Source organism: Zootoca vivipara, chromosome 2 (assembly GCF_965207765.1).
Source record: "Zootoca vivipara chromosome 2, rZooViv2.hap1.1, whole genome shotgun sequence".
Lineage (NCBI taxonomy): Eukaryota > Metazoa > Chordata > Lepidosauria > Squamata > Lacertidae > Zootoca > Zootoca vivipara.
In genome coordinates this window covers 46,750,115-46,771,879 of record NC_142584.1, presented here as the reverse complement: position 1 = coordinate 46,771,879, position 21,765 = coordinate 46,750,115, and the positions used below count along the sequence as shown (strand labels likewise).

The 21,765-nt window shown below is 41.7% G+C and overlaps 1 protein-coding gene across 9 annotated transcripts in view; it reads right to left on the bottom strand.

The window, feature by feature from the left end:
* Positions 1-21,765, bottom strand: part of KCNIP1 (potassium voltage-gated channel interacting protein 1) — a 566,415-nt gene that overhangs the window by 68,098 nt on the left and 476,552 nt on the right. The window contains exon 1 of one of the 9 annotated variants that reach the window (XM_035105222.3): positions 15,051-17,774. The exons of the other annotated variants lie outside the window; for them this stretch is intronic. Within the exon in view, the coding sequence (XP_034961113.1) occupies positions 15,051-15,159 (109 nt within the window). The 5' untranslated portion in view covers positions 15,160-17,774. Of the gene's footprint in view, positions 1-15,050; positions 17,775-21,765 lie in introns of those variants that run through there. 9 annotated transcript variants of the gene reach the window in all.

The window sequence follows — 21,765 nt, the reverse complement described above, 5'->3', positions numbered from 1 at the left end:
CATTAATACGTTAACAAAATAAACTCTAAATTGCCTTCATGCTGTTCTACACTAAAGTAATAGTCCCTCAATGAGTACAAAAATAGTCCACAATACATACTTATTGCTTGACTCCTCATCATTTGATATATTTTTCCCTTCTGCATATTCTATTTTTGTTTGATGTCATTCAATTGAGGATTGCCTATATACGAAGCAGCCCTGAGTGTGCAAGGCATGATGAATCACTACTCCAAACATGATAATTGGAGATCATATCTGTCTGGCTAGGATGCTATAGCTTCATGGGTACCAGTTACATGGTTGATCAAGAGAGCTGGGAAGATCACATGAAAGTACGGTGGAAGTTCATTGATGTCCTATTAGACAGCAAGAGGTTGCTGCATGTGGAAATGAATGGATACCCTCATGCTGCAATACTATTGGGTTAAGTTCCATTAAACACAGCAGGGCTTATTTCTGAGTAGATATTTGCAAGATCACACTGTCAACATAGGGCAACAACTGTCAGGTTCAATGTGATTTAGCTTAGAGAGGAATTGCTTGTCTATGATACGAGACTTTCATCTCACTATCTGTCACATTCACACTGCCAGACAGAGAAGACAGCATTAAGGTTTATGGGAATGTAGAGGCAAAGGCAGAAAAGCAAGTGACCTGACCTCTTCTCCAGACTCTCAACTCAGTGGGTTTTGTTCAGCTAATATTTTCCTGCTCTCGAGACTAGCTGGGCTGCAGTATTTAGAAAATCCCACTGCAATATTGATAGCGATATTGGGATTCATTCCCCATTGTTCAAGAGCTCCTGAACAGAGTGATGTGCAGGGAGCAGTAATTGGCACGCTGTGGCCAGGGGTTTGTGAAATTTCTTTGCCTGCAGGTGGTAAGAGTAATGGTTCCAAATACATATAAACGAAACAAGAGACTGGCTTTTAGGTTCCACAAGTTAAATTTTGATTTCAGTTGACAAATATACAGTAGTGTGCTCTCATATCATCCAAAAGGGCAACAGAATGACTGGCTAACCTCCCTATTCCCCCTCTTTCTCAGTCCCTGGGACAATTTCTCTCTCTCTCTCTCTCTCTCTCTCTCTCTCTCTCTCTCATAAAACATCAGCCTGAAACCAGTGCTCGAAAGTATAAGCACCCCCAAAATATTAGCAGTTGAGGAATAGATTCCTAACTACAACACCTTTGCTAGATGCCACTTGATGAAACCTGGCCTTACATGTCACTTGCAATTTTGCCTACGGTACAATCAGCCCCCTGATACACTTCTCCTGTAGAGAGGATTGTAGTTCAGTGGCAGAGCCCCTGCTTTGCATGCAGAAGGTCCTGTATAGGACTTGGGTCTGAAACCCTGGGAGAGCTGCTGAGCTAGATGGTCTGACTTGGTACATATCAGCTCTTGTGTTCCTGTGATGCACATGAAAATTTAGAGGACATGGGATTTTAAAGCAGCAGCAGTGCTTGACCTCAGCAATGAGAGAGCATGAGCAACACTGACTTATTACTTCCTTTGGCAGTAAGGTTGGTGATCTCTATGAAGTGGTATCAGAGCTCCTCCTTGGCTGCTTTCTTTCCATATGAACTGAAGAAAAGCCCTTCTGGATCACAGGACCATCCAGTCCAGCATTCTGCTCTCACAGTGGCCAAACAGATGCCTATGGGAATCCCAGGAGGACACCAGCAAGCTCCTCACTTGTGAATTCCAGCAACTGGTATTTAAAGGCATATCACATCCAACAGTGGAGGTAGAGGTAGCCATTGTTACTTTTTGCCATTGATAGTCTTATCCTCTACAAATTTATCTAATCCTCTTTTAAAGCCGTGTAAATTGGTGGTTATCACATCATCTTGTGGGAGAAAAATTCAGTAATTATCAACATTTCATTTATCTTTTAGCCTACACGCACTGAGGATATGTCAGAAACTCACTTCAATTTGAGGGTAGAGCCTAGAAGCAGTATCTGTTGCCTACAGTGGTGAGTTGCAGCAAATCCTCTAGCTTTGCCAGTTCCTACCCTGGAGGGTAATAGAGACTGCATTCACATGGCAGTTTATTCTGTTTTCCTGACATTTCCCTAACTTCTGATTTTTGCATTATATCTGAACTTTCACTCAATGTGAAGGCCATTTCCAGAAATCTAGCAGAATATAGTGCAGGTTTAGTGATCATTTCTGTGTTATTTGCTTGCAGAAATTAAAAAAAACTCTGTGTAAATGCACTCACAGTGTCAGCTATTGGTTGTGCATCGGCCAGGTGTGAGAGGTGATAAGCTCTGGTTGTGTGGTTTGTCCCTCACATGGGTACATCAGTTCAAAGTAGGTTTCCCTTGTTGCCAATTATCAATCTCTATAGCTATATCTGCAACGCACATAGACATACACACAAGCACACAAAATCCTTGGCAGGAGAATATATCCACAGCTGGGGATTATAAAGTGAATGCAAAACCAACCACCAGGCAGGGGCACTTGATCTGCAAAGCAATGTGTATATTTTAAAAGTTTAATACAGGCAGGAAATTATTATAGTTATACCATGCAGCAATGAAGTAATTCTAACTACTAATACCTTGAGTGTAATGGTAAGAAAGTGCTTATCCCTCAGAGATTAAGAGATCAAGAATATGGCCTTCATATATGTGCCGTGGAAATCAATAGGCTATTAAAGCCTGCGGCTATTGGAATGTGAAATAAAGCCAGCCTGAGAAGTTAAAACAGCATGAGATATCAGATTACTGTCTCCGTATACTAGTTTGCACAGTTCTGGCCAAGGGGAAGAATCTGGTGTAGTGGAGTCACAATCCTCCAACTGTTCATTCCAAACTAACCTCTCACTGGCCTCAGTGGGAGGTCTTTGAAGCAAATGACTTGAGGACTGTAGCAACAGTGGGAAAATCAGAACCGCAATGGAAGATATAATACAAACGAGAACGTGTTTATTTACTTTGAAGATTCCATTTTGCAGCCCCAGTAAGCCCTCAAAGCAGCTTATAAGAGTGTCTCCAAACAAAACCACACTCAAAACTAGTACAGGAACCAACTGCATTCATATTGAACCAGGATTATCCATATAGCATTCCCTCACCCTTATCGTCTGCTGACCCAGGAGCAGTTCCCAGGGAAAATAATCCGCCATGGATGGGAGCCATAGCTGCCAAGTTTTCCCTTTTCTCGCGAGGAAGCCTATTCAGCATAAGGGAATTTCCCTTAAAAAAAAGGGAGAACTTGGCAGCTATGATGGGAGCCCATGGCCCACCAAATGTTGCTGAGCTCCCATCAGCTTGCCCTGAAGCTGACCACAAGTCGGCAGGATCTCCATCCCTGCTCTAAAGCAAGAGAGTGACACTGAACACTTAGATAAGGGGGACCTGTGGATCTTCAGACATTGTAGGACTTCAACTTCTATCAGCCTCAGTTAACAGGCCAACAGACAGGGATAATAGGAGTTGCAGTCCAAGAACTCGGGGGGGGGGGAGGTTCTCATCCCTTAATGAAAGCAGTCTTCACGTGCTGGTAGCTGTCAGGCATCAGCTCTGACTGAGATTCTTGAAACAAGGGCGGGGAGATAGGCCAAGTGAATTCCAACTGTTCAATCTCATTCCTATTCAAAATGAAGCCATGAGATTTTTACAGGAAGTGAAGTTTTTCCTAGTAGAAGTTCAGATGTATATATTCTTGACAGAGAGAATAGGTAAAGAGCAAGAGTGGTGTGTGTATGTGTATACACACACACACACACACACACACACACACACACAATCTATAGAGACTCATATTCCATTTCAGCAGGCCCAAAGCTAATCAATGAGAGCACATAGCTGGATAGCCCCTTATGATGACAGGCATTCATTGTTAAGAGAGCTATGGGATCATGATATCCTTGGAGGACAGGAAAGAGCATAAAAGCAGCTTTGGATTTACAAGCCTGAATAAATTATTACCAGAAGCAGCTCTTTTTTATTTAATGAGAAACCAATTAGACTACTTCAACTAATTGGCTTGCGGGAACTGGATTAAAGAACTTGTAATGAAATATTGTGTCAAAAATTGTTTGACATATCACAAAAAAGGAGAAAAGAAAAAGATGGGTGGGAAAAAGAATCTTAGGCCAGAAACACTGGCATGAGATGAAAAGTTTTTAGAAGCATAAGGGGAGAAATGATTTCCCAGCATGAGTTGGCCTACATGGTTTTTTTATTCACTTAGCTCTCCCTCCAGCTCAGGTGCATGTTGGGGCCAGTCAGGAGTTTGAAAGCAGTTCCAGGGAAGAGGTTTATTAAAACCCCTAGGGAGATTGCAACACTTGTGGGGGCTTTATTTAGCCGGCTGGGTCACATCCCTAACCACTGCCTTCCGTCCCAGATGGTTGAGAATTAGGGTACACCACAGGTTCCCCATACATGGCCTAGGCATGCTTCAGTGAATTGGGCACAAGGAAGTAGCCTTTGTGTTGGACCTGGCTGTTAGCAATGCTGCTCTAGTGTGTCGTCCATGCCCTTGCATAGCAGACTTGGAACATGCAAACTTGCTTACTTTACCCTGTTGTGCAGCACATGTCTAAAGCCATGGTGTCCTAGAAGGAGGTTCTGAGGGAGCTGCAGTGGTAAGTGGCTTCATGAGGATTTGTGGCTCTACTACAAGAAGGACGCCACTGGAAATGCAGCAGTAACACATGTGCTAGGCTCCCTTAATCTCAGGTCCATTTGTATAGATTCTGCACAAATTGGTGCTGCCAGAGAAGCCCATTGCTGCATTAGGGGGACCCCAGCTCGGTGGGACTCACTGTCTGCATCAATTAGCAGATTGGCACTGTCAGCAAGACCCATTTACAGAGGAACAATTGGGACCTCACTTTAAGCTCCCAGATGTTCCTTTGTAGCTATGTCCTTACTTGACCCACACCTGATATCACATGTGTCAGTTGTGCGCAGGTGGCTGTGGTTTAGGGGAAATGGCCTTACACAACTATTTGGGATCCGTACTGGGCTATCACTGGAGGTTCTCCTTCCTTGGTAGAGATCACTCTGGGACCTCATGGGGAAGAAATTTAATAAATTGTCATCATTATCATGCTACCACACCAAAACCAAGACTGAAAGTAGACAGGAACCATACCACCTCAATGTTCTCTAATATACTAGGACTAGCAGTGATGCAATATTTTTTCCTCTCCCTTAAGAAAATGCTAGTTACTTAACTGACCACGACTGTCTCAAATATATATTGAAACAGACAACACAGCAAGGTAAGTAACTGGTAGAAACTGCAGGGGTATATCTTTTGCATTTTGTCTGCCGTTAACATAGCATTTCTTAATAGCCACTTTAACAGCAGTGTGCTTTGGAACCACATAAAAGCATAACACAAAGCTACCATTTTCTGTGCAGCATGTTCATAACTAGACGTTAATGACTCCAAAGCCAGCTGTTAAGACTTTCAATAAACTGAACACCAGAGGACAGCATTTCAGAAGTGGACATAAACAGACCAAGATAATACCAATATGGAATATGTGAATAATACCAATGTGCAATAAGTGCCCCTCAAAAGGTTTCTTTAAATTAACCGAAAAATAAATACTAGAAATGACCAAATCACATCCCAGGGCGGCTTGGGATTCTGCAACTAATCCACACCATCATCCGGTAGCTCACCTTATTATAGCTAATGCAGAAAGGAAAGCCTGTCTATGCCATCAGGAGCTGCCAGCAGCTAATCTGAATTGATGGTTTGAGCACCAGGGGAAGTGAATAGGCTAGGAAAATCAAAAAGAGCATGCAAAATGCAAAACTACTGAATGGGAAGCAGCAAATCCCCAAGTGTGTGCAGAAGCCTGCCAGTTTTTCACAGGCACTTACTGAACACTGTCTGTTCACATTTGTTTACTAGACTTATTCCCTGCTTTTCCCACAAGGAGCTCAGAGCAGCTTTTACAGGCAATTGCTCATACAGTCAGTTTACATGGCCAAATGTGCTTGGTTAAATCAGTAGAAATGTGCCAGGGGCCTTTAGACTATTCTCTGTTAATCTGTGTTCGAAATCTGAAAGATATAATCAGTAAGAAAAACCTCTGGATAATTAAAAAATGAGAGGATGATTGAAAACAAACATATTGCAAGGCTGGCCCTACCATGAGGCAGAGTGAGGCAGCTGCCTCAGGCAGAAATGGTAGCAAAATGTTAGTTATTTAATTTATCATTGTTGTATATAGATGTTTTTAGGATGTTCTGCCTCAGAGGTCAAAATTAATTGGACAACCTTGAACAACATGCACCTTCCCTTTTTGCGGGGTGGGGAGGGAAGGGGAGATGGCATTTGCTGTTCTGCCTCAGGCAGCAAAATGTCTTGAGCCAGCCCTGTTTCTGGGCAAAGAAGTGTCTTGGCAATGAACAAAAGCAGGGAATCCTGGCTGCTGATCAATAACCATCTCCACAAATGAATCAGCAAACTTGACTCCTGGAAGGGGGAAAAGTTCAGTGATCTACTGTTCAATAGCCCAGAGTTTAAACTAAGTTACAACTTACTTGCACTATATTATAACTAAAGTATTAAGTTTCATTAATATTGGAGAAATATCTAGTTTAATTTAAAATGTTTGCATTGAAAATGAAATCCTAAAAATAAGAATTCTGAAAATGAATTTAACCTGGACAAACTATAACATCTGTTGTAAACTGTCAGTACATTTGTGAGATTCATTCAAACACAATAAAATTGTTGTTTGCTTCTATCCTTAATGTCTAAATGAGCTGTGTTGAGATATACAATTAAACTAAAGCCCCATCCAGAATCCCTTTCTCATAAAGCCAGCTGTGGGTGGACAACTTGTGGTGACTTGACACAAATACATATTAAATTTTCTCTACATATAGTTCTATTCTATATGCAGTATATATTCATAACTTGAATCTAAAGGTTCCTGTGCAAAAGCTTAGTGGTGTGTGCCTGTGTCAGTGATTTCCCCCTGGAACACACCTACCACATTCTTCTCTGGAGAGTCACTCCAAATGTCCAGGAGAAAGTTGGCAGGGAAGGTTCAACAGAGTTGCAGAAGGAACTGGAACCTGAAAAGCTCTGGTGCACCCACAGATGGACTCTGTTTGCACACAGGGATCTTGGGATCGTAGACAATGTGTACATGTAGTTTCAAATTAATGTGCCCCATCAGTGCAAGGATTTCCACTCATACGGTGGGACTAGCCATTCAAATGATCTCGGACTCAAATTGATTGGGGGAAGACTACAACTCAGTGGTAGAGCATATAATTTGCATGCAAGAGATCCCAGGTCCGATCCTTGGCATCTTCAGATAGAGCTGGAAAAGAACCCCTTTGTCTGAAAGGACAGAGAGCTGCTGCCAGTATATGGAGACAACACTGAGCTAGATGCACCAAGGGGTTTGAGTCAGTGAAATGCAGACTCCCATGTAGACATGGATGGGTCAGCATCAGCTTATTTCCAATCCATGTCAGTTCTGCATGCATTTAATCATGTTGGCTCAATTTCCTTTTTATTTATTTATTTAAAAATCTCTAGTATGTACACTGTCCCCTAAAATAGCCATTTCCCCTTCAAAAATTCACGTTTAGGAGACTTCTACACATTTCCCCTAAAATGTGTCTTTCATCATGGAATACACATTTTGTACACTTTTGTACACATTAACCAAGACTATATCACACAAACAAAGCAACACAAAATCAGAGAAAAATGCAACCCAATGGTGTTCCATGAACTGTGGATTAGGCTGATTCGCTTTAAAAAGCCAACTGAATAAAATTCTCCTCTATTCCCATTCCTATGTACCTAAGCCTCCTAAGCTCGCTTTCTTTCTTTCTCTCTCTCTCTCGCTCTCTCTCTCTCTCTCTCTCTCTCTCTCTTAACATGGAAAATCCAGACCTCCTAAAAAATATCTAGTGATCTCTGTATTATTGTTTCTTTTTTCTGGAGAACAGGTCCTTTACCTTGGAGATAAAAAGTGAATGTTTGAATCTCTTACTTTTCAAAAAGTAAAACTAGAAGACATCCATATAAGAATATGAGACCTTTGTTGTTGTGGCATTATTTAATCAATGCTGACAACTATCCAAGAATGCACATCATATTTGAACCAGATCACTCTATATTTAGGAGAAATGAAATGCATCAGCACTGTAAAGCTATCCCAGTGATTGATGGGGGCTCTAGTAAGAAAGCAGAACAAGAGCCAAGCTCATAAAGCAGATCTAGCAGATCATAAAGCAGATCTAGCAGATCCTTGATAGATGAAAGGGGCTCATGCACCTTTCCCCAGGTACAGAGCTCTGAATGATTCACTCAACATTTTCCTAGATGCCAGTTTAAGAAGAGAGAGCCCCTATAAGAGGATCTTTGCTCTCACAAAGGCTGAAATCCTAAAGTGGGGAGAAGAACCAAAAGCAATTCATCAACCGCCAGAGCCAAAGCCCTGCTGAGCTTGAGTAATGGGTACTGTGTTGCTCCATCTGCTTTTGTAGTTTGGTTTTTTTTGTGTAAAAAAAAGTTTTCAATGAAAGGAAGCAATTTGGACACGCTGAGAAGCATGTTGAGAAGTGTAAATTCCTCCTCCCCAGCTTGGGGATTTGTCAAGGTACCAGGATGGCTCTGGATCCTTCAGTTCCAAGCTGTTTTCTGGTTCATGAACTTCACCTGACACACATCTTTTTTGGCCCTACTGGTGTTGGGCCAGGGCATCAGAGCCCTTGATGGTGGCAGGGTAGGAAAATCTGACATTGAATCCCCCTCTCCAACATCCGAGCTTTGTCTGAGATTTGAAAGAGATATCCAATCTGTCCTGTGACTCCTGGAATGCCCTCTTGGGAGCTAAATAATTGTACACTAAGAGGTTCATGAACCTCCTTCATTCATTTTGACTGAAATGGGGCAGGGATTGTAGATGTGGTTGTCAGAAATGTAAGAAGATGATGTCTTTGATGGAAAAACCATTATGCTAGAGAAGTGCAAATACATACACAGGTGTGGATAAAACTACAGCTCGGCAGAGACCATTTTGGAATTTAATCCTCATTTTCTGCAGAAATCTCATGGCTTAAAAGTGCGGTCTATTTTATCTTGTCTGCTGACAAAAATATTTTATGGCTTCATATGAACCAACAAGAAAAAAATTATATCCCACTTATGAAAGAGGGGAAGATTATGGAAGAAGAGATGCAATAGATTTTAAGAGACTTGAATGCTCACCTTTTTTCAATCCTTTGTTTTCATGTTCCTTGATCTGATCTTGGTTTGGTACTATTTTTTCATTACAATTATTAGGTCTTCTTTTCCTGGGAACAGTCACATAAACAATCCCATCCAATAAGAGATCCCATAGTGAAGACAATTATGTCTTTATGCTACTTAACCAATCAAATTTGGCTTTCTTTGGTGTTCACCTAATACTTCTACCATGCTATTATCACCTTTGGTCAAACAGACTTTAAAAGTGTTTGAGTTTCTGGGTTATCTTCTACTACAAATGGTTTCAAAGGGCAGATATTCAGAAGAGGGAGTCTCTGTTCATGTATGTTAGATCTTCAAATCCAGGAAGTTCATAGACTTCTTCAGTGGGGACTGGGTAGGACAGACAGGGATAGAATGAAAAAGTAAATTATTCTTGATTCTATAAGTCTTCACCATTACATTAATGGTCACCGCTATTCCATTTTAGCTCAATAGGGTGGTATATAGAATGCTATAAAATGTTATATTTGATTAGAGATCATTTATATTTCTTTAGAATTGCAGGCTTTTCAATCTCAACAGGAGGGCCTTCATCAGGCAGAACTGTTCAGAGGAACAATAAAATAAAATGGATTGTCTAATTATGCATTTTTTGGTCTGAATGTCTCTGTCTGTCAGTTTGCTATTTTTAACCACTAGCAGCCCAATCTACAATTCAGTAAAACTGAATTTCTTGTGTCAGCAGGACAGAGGCACAATTCTCATATTGATTTTGAAGCCCCCACAAGGTGACTTCTCCTTACCTTTTCATTTTGCATAATCAACATTTCTTCTGAACACACTCCCACATGCACTTACCACACCCAGAAAGTCCTTTGAAATATCACATCAAAAGGGAACATGTTCAGAAATAAAGTTCATTAGATCAATCATTAATTAAGATTGGGGAAGAGAAGCTCTCCGTGTGATGCCTTTTAGCAGAAAAAGCACACTCATTTTGTTCAGGGATCCAGTCATCTTTACTCAACTCAAGCTAGAACTTGTATTGCTGATATATTTCAGCTTCTCAGCAAAGTGCAGTATTCTTTTCCTCAGTAATATGTATGTTGTGATTGTGAGTACTGTGTGATTGTGAATGTGAGTGCTATGGATCTTATTGCACAGGGTCTGTGACCACACAAGCAGAGTATAAAGGTGAAGATCATTCCTTGTTTATCTTCAGCATCTTGCAAATCTCTTGTTTTCCGCCTTTGAAAGATGGGAGTTCATTTAGTTATCATTCTCTGTAAGAGCAAACTCTGGTGGTTTAGTGCCTAGCATTCTGGAATGAAATGGTACCACACCAAAAATAAGCTAGTTGCTTCTGTATACTCAGGAAATGCCCTATATATGCAAAATATGTAAGTTGGAGAATTAAAAGAAACGTGGGAACATAGGAGCCTGCTTTATACCAAGTCAAACCATTGGTCCATCTAGCTCAGTATTGCCTACACTGATTGGCTGTGATTGTCCAGGGTTTTAGACAATGAGTCTCTCCTATCCCTACCTTGAGATGCCAGGCATTGAAGCTTATGCAAGCAATGCAGATTCTTTACCACTGAGCTACGGCTGTTCAGAAAACCTACATAAAAACTGAAAAGCTACCTCACAGGAAACAGTGAGTTTACAGAATGTTGATGGCAGTTGAAATTCCAGTGAGCCAGGGGAGCAAAGAATCTAGAAGTCAGGTGGACTGTGTGCTTCTGTCAATCAAGTCTATGACTGAGAGCAATTGGAGACACTGGATGTTTGGAATCTACCTGTGCCAATTTAAAACGGAAAAAAAAACAAGAAAAAAAAGGAGGGCAGAGGAGGAGGGGGATTTAAGTTGCTTCTAGTAAGTATCTTGGTGGGGGTGGGGAAAATTAGGGGTGGGGTTTTATTTCCATTCCAGAAAATCACCTTGCAAGAGGCCTGAACAGCACTGTAAAGCTCCTGTTTCAGGTTTTCTGAAGATAGAAGCACTTACCCTAGCGGGTGAAGATACACAGCAACACTTCATTGCAGATCCTGCTTGTCATTACTAACAACTATTGCAATTTGCAAGATATTATTATTATTATTATTAATCACCTTCTCTGTGATTGCCTCCAGGTGATGTACATTATAAGCAGCAAAATGCAGCAAAAAAACACCAAAACCAGAAGATTCATTTAAAACAAAACAAAAATTTATAACAGAAAGTCAACTAAGCCAATATGTAAAAGAATGAAAGTTTACTATCCCCCCTTCTATTTTCCCTGCTCTCTCTCACCACCTCTTTTCTCCCCCAACCTTATACTGTCTATAACAGTGTCTCACATCAAACGTAACTGATCTGTAGAAAGGATCCAAGAATTGAAAGCAGAAATGCTGCATGTACTTTTGTAACCCAATAAAATGTTTAATAAAAACAATAGAAAACTAAGCCAATACGCCTAAGGAATTTCTTTAAAGGTTGGCAAGACAGTGTAGAAGCCACACGTATCCTTTCTCAGGTTGGTTTTTCTATAGCAGGGATGGGGAACCTAGTGTCTTCCAGATATTGTTGAAATGCAACTCCCATTATCCACATAACGTATATCTAAAATTGCTTTACAATGATACCCTTTCTAATACAAGGTTGATTTTAGCATTATCAGTCTTAGTTTTTAAATGTTGTACAAACGGTCTGGTGAATCTAGAACACTTGATGTGTACTATTTTCCTGCTAGTCTCAGCTTATTGCTACATTACAAGGAACATTATGCATATTATTGGATTATTTGGATTTTGTAGGGCCACACTTACTCTACAGGGAGCTGGCTTCAGGCACCAGACCCATTAGCAGAAGAACTTTGCCTTGCAATGATTTCTTTGAATGTGACATGAAGGCTGGCAACATCAACCCCGCCATATGGGAATCCCTTGCAGATGACCACAGTGCCTGGAGACAGTCAGGTCTTCCATAACAGTGAGTAGAAACACAAAGTGCATCTGCAGTAGCACAACCAGACTCCTTCATCTGTCCCAGCTGCAATAAAACACGTATCTTCCATATTGGTCTCTACAGCCACAGCAGGCGCTGTAACCTTCCAAAAGTTCGACTTTAGCCCCAAAGGTGCCTTCCTCCATTGTCTCCTGAGACAGACAGATGCCAACAACTATCCAACACCACTAAGTTGCACACAAGTCACACAAACAGGAATTGCATGAGTGGGTTTTAAAGTGTAAGTAGCAACTGCATCCCACCTCCCCAATCTAGATTGAGGTTGTGGGTGGGAAGGAGAGGGGCTTTAATGCTTTACGGTTCCAATCCAGAACCTGGGGAGCCTGCATCTGCTATTAGTACTGGAAGGGAAGCTTCCATCAGTTTAACTTACAACTTTCTTTTTCAGTGAAAATAGCAGAGGTGTGGGTCTTATCCTGGAGCAGTAAAGCCCCTCCGTCCTCCACCAAGGTGCCAATTGGGTCGCTCATTGACACTAGATTTACTGCTGTTTACACTTGCAAAATATTTTATGCCACTGCTGATTTTATGTATGGTGTTGCTTTTAACTTGGTCCTTCAGAATTAGTCATATCCACAAGGAAAACATATGAGATTGGCATTCCTCTTTATGATTAAGCCCACAGTAACCAAACAGAACCAACATTATTTTTTGTACAGTTTGCCACCTGTTCCCCATCATAATCACCCCACCCCCAGGAGGTCAAAGAAAGAGCTGGTGGTCATACCTAGAAGACTCTCAAAGCCTAGAGGGTTAATTCCCTTTCTCATGTGACATCATAGCAAGCAAGGTTATTTCAGGAGATGGTAAGTGCTGTTTTGAGTAATTGACATGGATCTGAGTTCCTTCAGTTGGGATTTTTGATGGGCCCAAGAGAAAATAAATTCAGAACTTTTAAGCTTTTTAGCAGCATTTTACACAACAGGCTGCCATGTCCTAGGAGGGTAGTTTTACAGCCCAAAAGGCACCAGCAATTAACAACCAAAGAGATGCAGTCCATTAGCACAGAGAGAAGCTGGATTAGTGTGCACTGCTTACTGCAAAGATTTAATACAGATAACACTGCAGTGCTTGAATGAAGTTGAATGGTGCCACTGCATGATAGGTTAGCTAAAACAAAACAAAACAAAAACTTGTGCCAAATGTTCATCTCATCCAGGATTTTATAACGGCAGCAGCCCAATAAATGGTTTTAAAACACTATTATACTCTTGAGCACACTTTATAAAGGTCTGATATTGTACTATGCTAGAGCTTCCACTATAAACTGATTATAGCAATTTGATTTTTCTAGGACCGTGGTGCTCATACAAAACAGGTGATTTATCTTCTTGAAAACAGCAGAAGTTCAGTCGGAATTACAGCGAAGAGCAAGCAGAACAGAATTCTTGCACTCACATGGATGGCACTGCAAATGCAAGCTGCTGCAGAATTTCATACTGCTTTCCTTTCCTTCATAGTATACTGAGGTGAGTCCCTTTCTTGATACCATCTACCTTGATGGTTACTCGATGGTGCAGGGGTGCTTTTTTGGGGAAGACATCTCATTGGATTTCATCTCATATCAGGGTAAATTGATCTATTATCATGCTTAAAATGGGAAGACTCGGATGATATGTAATCAGCAATATAGCTATGTAATAACTGTAAAGAAAATATCTATAGAACATTGGTTGACATTTTAATTTCTTGTCACCAATGGCAACTTTTTACCTGCAAGGAGTCCAATATCAGAATAGATTTAATATAGGTGCTACTGTCAGTGTTCTTCTAGAGGGACAAAAGGGACAAAACTTGAAACAGTGCATGAATACTCAGAAGTGAGTCCCAGGCAGTTCACTGGGGTTACTCCCAAGTAAGCATGTGTAGGATTGCAGCCTCAGCCAATATGTTTGTGTATATGTCAAACATTCATTTCCTATTTGATTCTTGCTTTATACATTATTAGTAAACCTCACAGTGATGAAAGCACTGCCTTTAGTGCAGACTTCATTTCAAACAGGTTCTGGCTAAGATAAAATGACCATATTTATTCATCAATATGTCAAAAAGGACTTTGTAAACTCTGGAAGGGATAGCTTACTCACTTTTACATTTTACACGTCAAGCAATTAATTCAAGAAATTATCAGCTTTTTAATGAATTTTATGACAACGTCCTGAAATTCAAAGTCTTGGCTGCTAAACTTCCTTTAAATATGTAGAATAGAACTATTTTCCTATTGCCAGATAATATCAAACCAAACTCTAATCCTTTTCAAACAAAAGGAAAGAAATATTAGTTTATGGAGTATAGTTTCTATTTTTCCATTTATCACTTGCTTTTTAAAGCTTCTAAAATTCAGTTTGTATCTAAATACACTAATAAGGATTTCACTTGTGCACTTTAATAGGACACTGTTGCACTGACTGGGGCTTACTTACGAGTAAATGTGGTTAGGCTCAAGCAGTTACGCAGGAACTACTTCCGTCCAGCAAGCATTGTGTATATCCAACAGTTTTAAGAATGAGGCTATTTCCAGTTATCCCAAGAGAGGCATATTCTACCAAACAGGAACTACATTTATGGCAAAACAATATTTACAGGAGGAGACTAGCTTTGTAATTAAAGAACAAAATGTAAAAATACCCCTCAACTGGAATTCCGGAAGCTAGCAGCAAAACAAAGCAAAATTTCCACACTGCTGAATTAAGCAGGGGGGAAAAAGCAGTACGTAGTTACAAAGGAGAAAAAGTGCTTTAAATTATTATTTCTTTCAGATTGCTACCATAGTTGTTTTTTAAAAAATATACATAAAAGTATACAAGCTGGTAGAACTTTGCAGGGTCTCTTACCATCTGACAAGTCAATTAGTCCAAGGTAGTGCAAAAGTTTCAGAGAGGAGCAAATCACCACCACAATTCCTAAAGTCTGGAGCCCTTCAGACTCGCCTTTGCTCCACATCCTTTAAGATAACACACAGATAGTAGCCTCCGGCGTGCTAGCAAAACAGCAGGCAGGGATTGAAAGCAGGGGGAAATTCAGCTGTTTGAAGCTTTTCTTCCTGCTGCTGGGTAAGTGCATGGCTCATTTTCTCTCTTTCGTTCTCTCCGTCTCTCCTTGTGCGTGAGTGTGATTCTCACTCTTTTCCTTTTCCTGTGTTTCCTGCTCCTCCGCCTTTCCCCACCCCACACTCTTGCAGTCCTGCTCTTTTCTACATTTTAACAGTAATGTATGATTTATTTTCTCCACCTCCCCCCCCACCTCTCTCTCTCTCTCTCTCTCTCTCTCTCTCTCTCTCTCTCTCTCTCTCTCTCGGGCAATTGTCTCTACAGTTTATCCCTCTCATTTACAACTTAACACCATGTTGCTAACCTCAGCAGCAGCATCTGTGGGTCACTTATCTTGCACTTGGAATCATTTGATCAACTCCAGCCAAATGATGCTTCTTCCTGTTGCTTTTGTTGGTTTGTACAATGGTGGTGGTGGGGGGAGAGATACTGAAGGAAATGATAGAGGATCTTAATTTCGCTCTTTCCCCACATTAAGATCTTTTTTTCTAATCATTTAGGCTTCCTCCAAGAATTGCTCAGCATGTCCAATCTGTAAGTGGGCCTAAATGTCCTCTTACCTAATGTATTCAAAAGGAAACACTCTATTTACTTTTTGTGGTTAGTCTTCTGGTTGTCTTCTGTATAAGAGAATGGGCTAGCAGCCCTACAGTAAATGACTGATTTAGACTATGTGTATCCATGAAATTTCAAGGCCAGGAAGAGCTAAAGTTCCATATACTGTGGTACCTCGGGTTACAAACGCTTCGGGTTACAAACTCCGCTAACCCGGAAGTAGTTGCTCTGAGTTGCAAACTTTGCCCCAGGATGAGAACGGAAATCGCACGGCGGCAGCGGGAGGCCCCATTAGCGAAAGTGCGCCTCATGTTAAGAATGGTTTCGGGTTAAAAACGGACCTCCAGAACGAATTAAGTTCGTAACCCAAGATACCACTGTAGCCACCACTGCATACAGTGATAACATCTTGTACTTAAGATGCGAGACCCAAATTCAAATGTTCAGTCCTGAAACCTAGGTTCAAACTAGATGCAACACACACTCCTGTTTCTCTTTCTCCTGACTTCTTAAAAGTGGCCTTAAGGGGCTAACAGTTTGAGAGGAAGAAAGTTTGGTTTTCTCTAGCTGTTTTTCTGCTCAAAATTGCTGCCAGGCTGCATTTCTCCTGATACAGGGGAAATCTGGTTATTGCTTTCTTGCCCTGCCCCAGCATGCTTAGATATGAAAGTAGCTAGCAGGCCCGTCTTTGCCACTGGGTTTACTGGTGCAATGCGACAGGGCGCTGGGCGCTCAAGCATGTGGGGGAGCTGCGTGGCAGTCTCCCCTTTCCCTCCTGCACGCCTGCCAGTTGCGTTGCTCAGGGGAGAGCAGGGAGGTAAGCGAGGCAGAGCAGGGGCACTAGGACCCTGTTCCGCTCTGCAGTGCCTGGGTCATCCCTCATCCCGGTGCTGCATTTCATTGGTAGAGGCAGGACTTCTGGCAAGGCAAGATGGCGATGGGAACGCTGCCGTGGAGCTCTTGAGAGCAGCCGGCGTGCTCACGCTGCCTGAGCGGCTCCAGAGAGCCGAGACCGCTGCTGCCATGGCGCGGGTGCCGGGGAACCCGGTGGACCGGCCGGGGAGCTGCTCCCCCCCCCCAGTGATCGCACCAGGCGATCGACCGGGCGGAGCTCTGAGGCCTGGGGGGGCCTAGGCAGGCCTGGGGCCTGGGTGGGGCCTGGATGGGGAGATGGGGAGAGGGACCCTTTGAGGCGAGGAGCCTCAGTCTTGCCGCCCCTGCCGCCGCCCCTATCGCCACCTTTTTATCATTGTTGTTGTTACTTTTATTTTTACTTTCATTTATTTTTTAAAAATAAATGTTTATTTAAAATAAATAAATAAATGCCCGCCGCCCACCCTTCCTCGTTGCGGCCAGGGTACAGCAGGTGATCCTTCCCGGAGGTGAGTTCAGGCTGGGGGGAAACGGGGGGGGGGGGCAGAGGGATTTTTACACCACGGTGCTGGATACCATTAAGACATCCCTGGTAGCTAGAGCTGTATAAGCAGGTGGAGGGAAATGGGTTAAGCTGGTGATCTTCCATCTCACTGCTTTACTTAAACTTGCATTGTCCTCTAGGGATGCTTCAGGTTTGTTTGTTTGTTTTTTTTAAAAAAAATGCAACCATTTGTCAGATGTACTTTGGTCCTTAGGTCCATTTCATAGTTTACCAGGCAGACAGTCTTTTTTTAACTTTAATTTTTAAAAGATGCTCCCTGAATATCATATGGAAGAGACTAGTAATTTCTGAAGGGAATATGTACTTCTGTAAACATACAGGACACACTATAGAGCCACAACTGGTGGTGACATTCTTCCCCCACCCCTCTTTTAGGGGCATGCTCACTTTAACCAGCCTTCACCAACCTGGTTCCCTCCAGATGTCTTGGACTAGAACCATAGCTGTCAAGTTTTCCCTTTTCTCGCACGGACGCCTATTCAGCATAAAGGAGGTAAAGGGACTCCTGACCATTAGGTCCAGTCGTGACCGACTCTGGGGTTGCAGCGCTCATCTCACGTTATTGGCCAAGGGAGCCGCCGTACAGCTTCCGGGTCATGTGGCCAGCATGACTAAGCCGCTTCTGGCGAACCAGAGCAGCACATGGAAACGCTGTTTACCTTCCCGCTGTAGCGGTTCCTATTTATCTACTTGCACTTTGACGTGCTTTCGAACTGCTAGGTTGGCAGGAGCTGGGACCGAGCAACAGGAGCTCACCCCATTGCGGGGATTCGAACCACTGACCTTCTGATTGGCAAGCCCTAGGCTCTGTGGTTTAACCCACAGTGCCACCCGCGTCCCTTAAAAGTTCCCTTAAAAAAAGGGAGAACTTGACAGCTATGACTAGAACTACCATCAACCCTGGTCAGCATGACCAACAGCAAGGGATTATGAAAGCTGCCATCCAAAACTTCTGGAAGGCATCAGGTTGGTGAAGGCTGCTTTACTCAAACTATGTCCATGTGCAGAAAACTAGTAACTACTTCACAGTGTTACTGCAGTGATAAATGAGGTATGAATTACAAATGACCTTGTACACTGAAAAAAGACTTTTGGTGGTGAATAATAAACAGTACTGTGAAGAGAAAATTATTTCTAAGATGATAAAGTGACACCATTTCACACAACTAAGCTCTCATGTAATGTGGCTTTCTGTAACTTGGTGCTCTCCTGAAATTTTGAGTTACAACTCCCATCATTCCTGAACTCTGGCAATGCTGACTAGGGCTGATGGGTATTAGAATGAAAAATAGCTGGAGGGCATCAGGTCTCTTTACACATGTAAGAGATGGCCATGTGGAATTCTGAAATCACGTGTGTCACGCACACACACACACACACAATTGCATAACTTTTTTATTGAATATATACACAACTTTTTCCTATTGTATTTTTATTTTTATTATTTATTAAATTTGGTGGTTCACAGCACTTGGCACATTTGTTAGATTCCTCATCCCAAAACATCAGCCACCACAGGCACAGTCCAACAACACCTGGAGGACACAGGTTTCTATCCTTGAACATGAGGGTGGTAATGGGAATTTTAATTTCAGAGTAAGCTTTCTCCTGCTTTCACAGTATTGCTGTTGTCTGTTGAATCCCTAAATTTCACATGGGAGGGTTCAGTGCTTCTTTTTTTTGGGGGGGTACTCAAGGGTCTAAAAGGGACGTGGGTGGAGCTGTGGGTTAAAACCACAGAGCCTAGGGCTTGCCGATCAGAAGGTCGGGGGTTCAAATCCCCGCGACAGGGTGAGCTCCCATTGCTCAGTCCCAGCTCCTGCCAACCTAGCAGTTTGAAAGCACGTCAAAGTGCAAGTAGATAAAGAGGTACCACTACAGCAGGAAGGTAAACAGCATTTCCGTGCGCTGCTCTGGTTTGCCAGAAGCGGCTTTTTCATGCTGGCCACATGACCTGGAAGCTGTACGCCGGCTCCCTCGGCTAGTAAAGCAAGATGAGCGCCGCAACCCCAGAGTCGTCCCTTTACCTTTACTCAAGGGTATACAATAACGGCACTCCCCCTCCCCCAAGTGTGGCACTTACTGAAACAACTTCATGGTGAGTACTGGCACCTTTTTTTCTATAAAAAAGCACTGTGAGGATTCATATTCTATGAAAACAAATATAGAAGATAGCTGTGTAACAAAATTCATATTGTATAGCAGGGTGGGGTTTCACTGCCACTGAATATCATTCTGAAGCAACCTCTTGGGCTTCCTAAAAAAGGGGGGGGGCTTTATCCCAGATGGAGGCAGCAAGATTGCTAGAACACCAAGTGCCACCTAATGCAGTAACATACTCAAGCCACAATGAACCTGGTTGCTCAAGAGCAGCCCTAAAGCAGATCCATTGATTTCAGTAAGATTTTTGAGTATGTTGGCTTGCAACTTCAGTCACTCAGATGCCTCACATAAGAAATAAATAGGCACAGTCATTTTCATTGCATTGGCATAAAGATATATCTGGCACTGTGTAGCATACAGATTTTTAAAAGCTTAGTTCCTTCCAGACAGAGGAAGGGAGTAAGAAATGAATCAGATTTGTCAGCTGTGTGGTAGATTTTGCATTCTGTTTTCTACCATTATTACTCCCACCTAGTAACTTGTATACAGTTGTAAAGATAGGCCCTTTCCCCAGCATATGTCTGGAGACAGACATGGGTTTTTTAGAACCTGGGAGGTGGCATGGTAGACCCATCATTGCTCGTATTAGCCCACTGGGATTAGAAGGATCTGTCAATTTCGTTTCTTTCAGGTTTTTGGTTTTCCAATCTTAAATTCAGTTATTCACATTTCTGCAGCAATTTTAAAAGGTTCTTACAAAAATTCTTCAGCATTTTAGTGATAATTTAATGAACACATTTTTATCTGCAGTTTTGAATGTACACATTTTTGTAAGCAATTCTTCTATTTCTGTATTCCCCCCCCCCAATATGTTTGTTTTTATACAGAGTTTCCCTTAACATATGCATTTCTGTAAACACTGTTTGGCTGGAGAACTGCATTGCAATATTCAGATAAAGTGTGGGTTTCAAAGGATGGCCATGTTCCGGTTGTATTGTTTCAGAAAGTGTGAATTTGGTAGATTAGGCTTTAATTGTCATCTGACTTGAAATTCTTTCCCATACCTAATAGCCACTCGGTTTTTCTTAACCACCACTGAAGGGAAGGTGTTGTGCCTTCCAGATGTTGGACTCCAACTTCCAGTATCCCTGCTGGTGAGGGCTGATGGGAGCTGGAGTCCAATAACCCACAGGGCCACACATTTATTTCCTTTGCACTACTATCTCTAGTTAAAAAGGTTTCTGCAACGTTTCAAAAACCTGACCAGCGACTGTCATGGGACAAAAGAAATTAGCATGTTCATCATGGAAGCAATGCAGACCACCTTCCAATTTCTTGAAATGTGTCTGCCCACAGTTTATATTTTCTATGGGGAATCAAGCTCTGTTTTTTGAAAAAAGGAATAAAATCGCCCTGCTGGTTTTCTAATAGGATTATTTAGCTTCCTCCTAGTAGAAGTAACAACTGAGGAGTTACAGAAATGAGTAATTTATTTGATATTTCAACTTCAGTAATCAAATCCTCTGTGGCTGCTGCCCGTGTTTCCTCCAGCAGTGTTGGTTCATGTTTCCAAGAGTCACTCTAGTTATACAGTGCTCTGATTTGATCGCTCTTGGTAGGAGCAATCAATATGGATGGACTTCCTGCACTGGTTGATGTTCTTAAGCTTTTAACTACCAACAAATATACTTCTTTATCTATACTCAAAACTATATATTATTAAATTTGATTTCTGTTTTGACATGTTAGGAAGCTGTCTAAACAAACAAACAAAGAAGCAAATAGTAGCAATTTGCATGTTAGTGCAGATTCTAGTGTGCATTGTTTCACATTCACTTGAAAACACAGAGATATGCTAATTTTATATAACACATCTGTTCCCATATATAAATGAAAATAAATATTTGCAAATCTACTTAAAATACACACACTATATTAATATCTGAATGTTTTTGAAGGGGAAGAAAAAAGTATCTTAACTAGGAATGTCGGTCTGGCTTTCTAGTTTTCACTGGCTTCCTCAGTCAAAGCTCTCTTCAACTTGAGTCATATATTCACTACACTGCTCAGAAAGACATATAGTGTTGCTGAACAGGGAACAATATGCCCAGTAGTGATGTTAATCTACAATATATATTTTTAAAAGGACATGCTTAACTTTTCATATCTGCCCCAGTCTATCTGCTGAGACCTAGCACTGGGAGCCTGGGTTGAAATAATAAAGAGTGTTTCTGAACATGTGCAGAGTTAAATTCTCATCTTTAGGAATAAGTATGGAGAAGGTGTTTCAGCCTGAGTCCCAGCAGTTATCTTCAAAAATGAGACAAGGAAACTGCTTAATGTTCAGAAGGAGAAAAATATGTTTGGCCGTTCTACACATATCCACCTCATAGATAAAGTTTT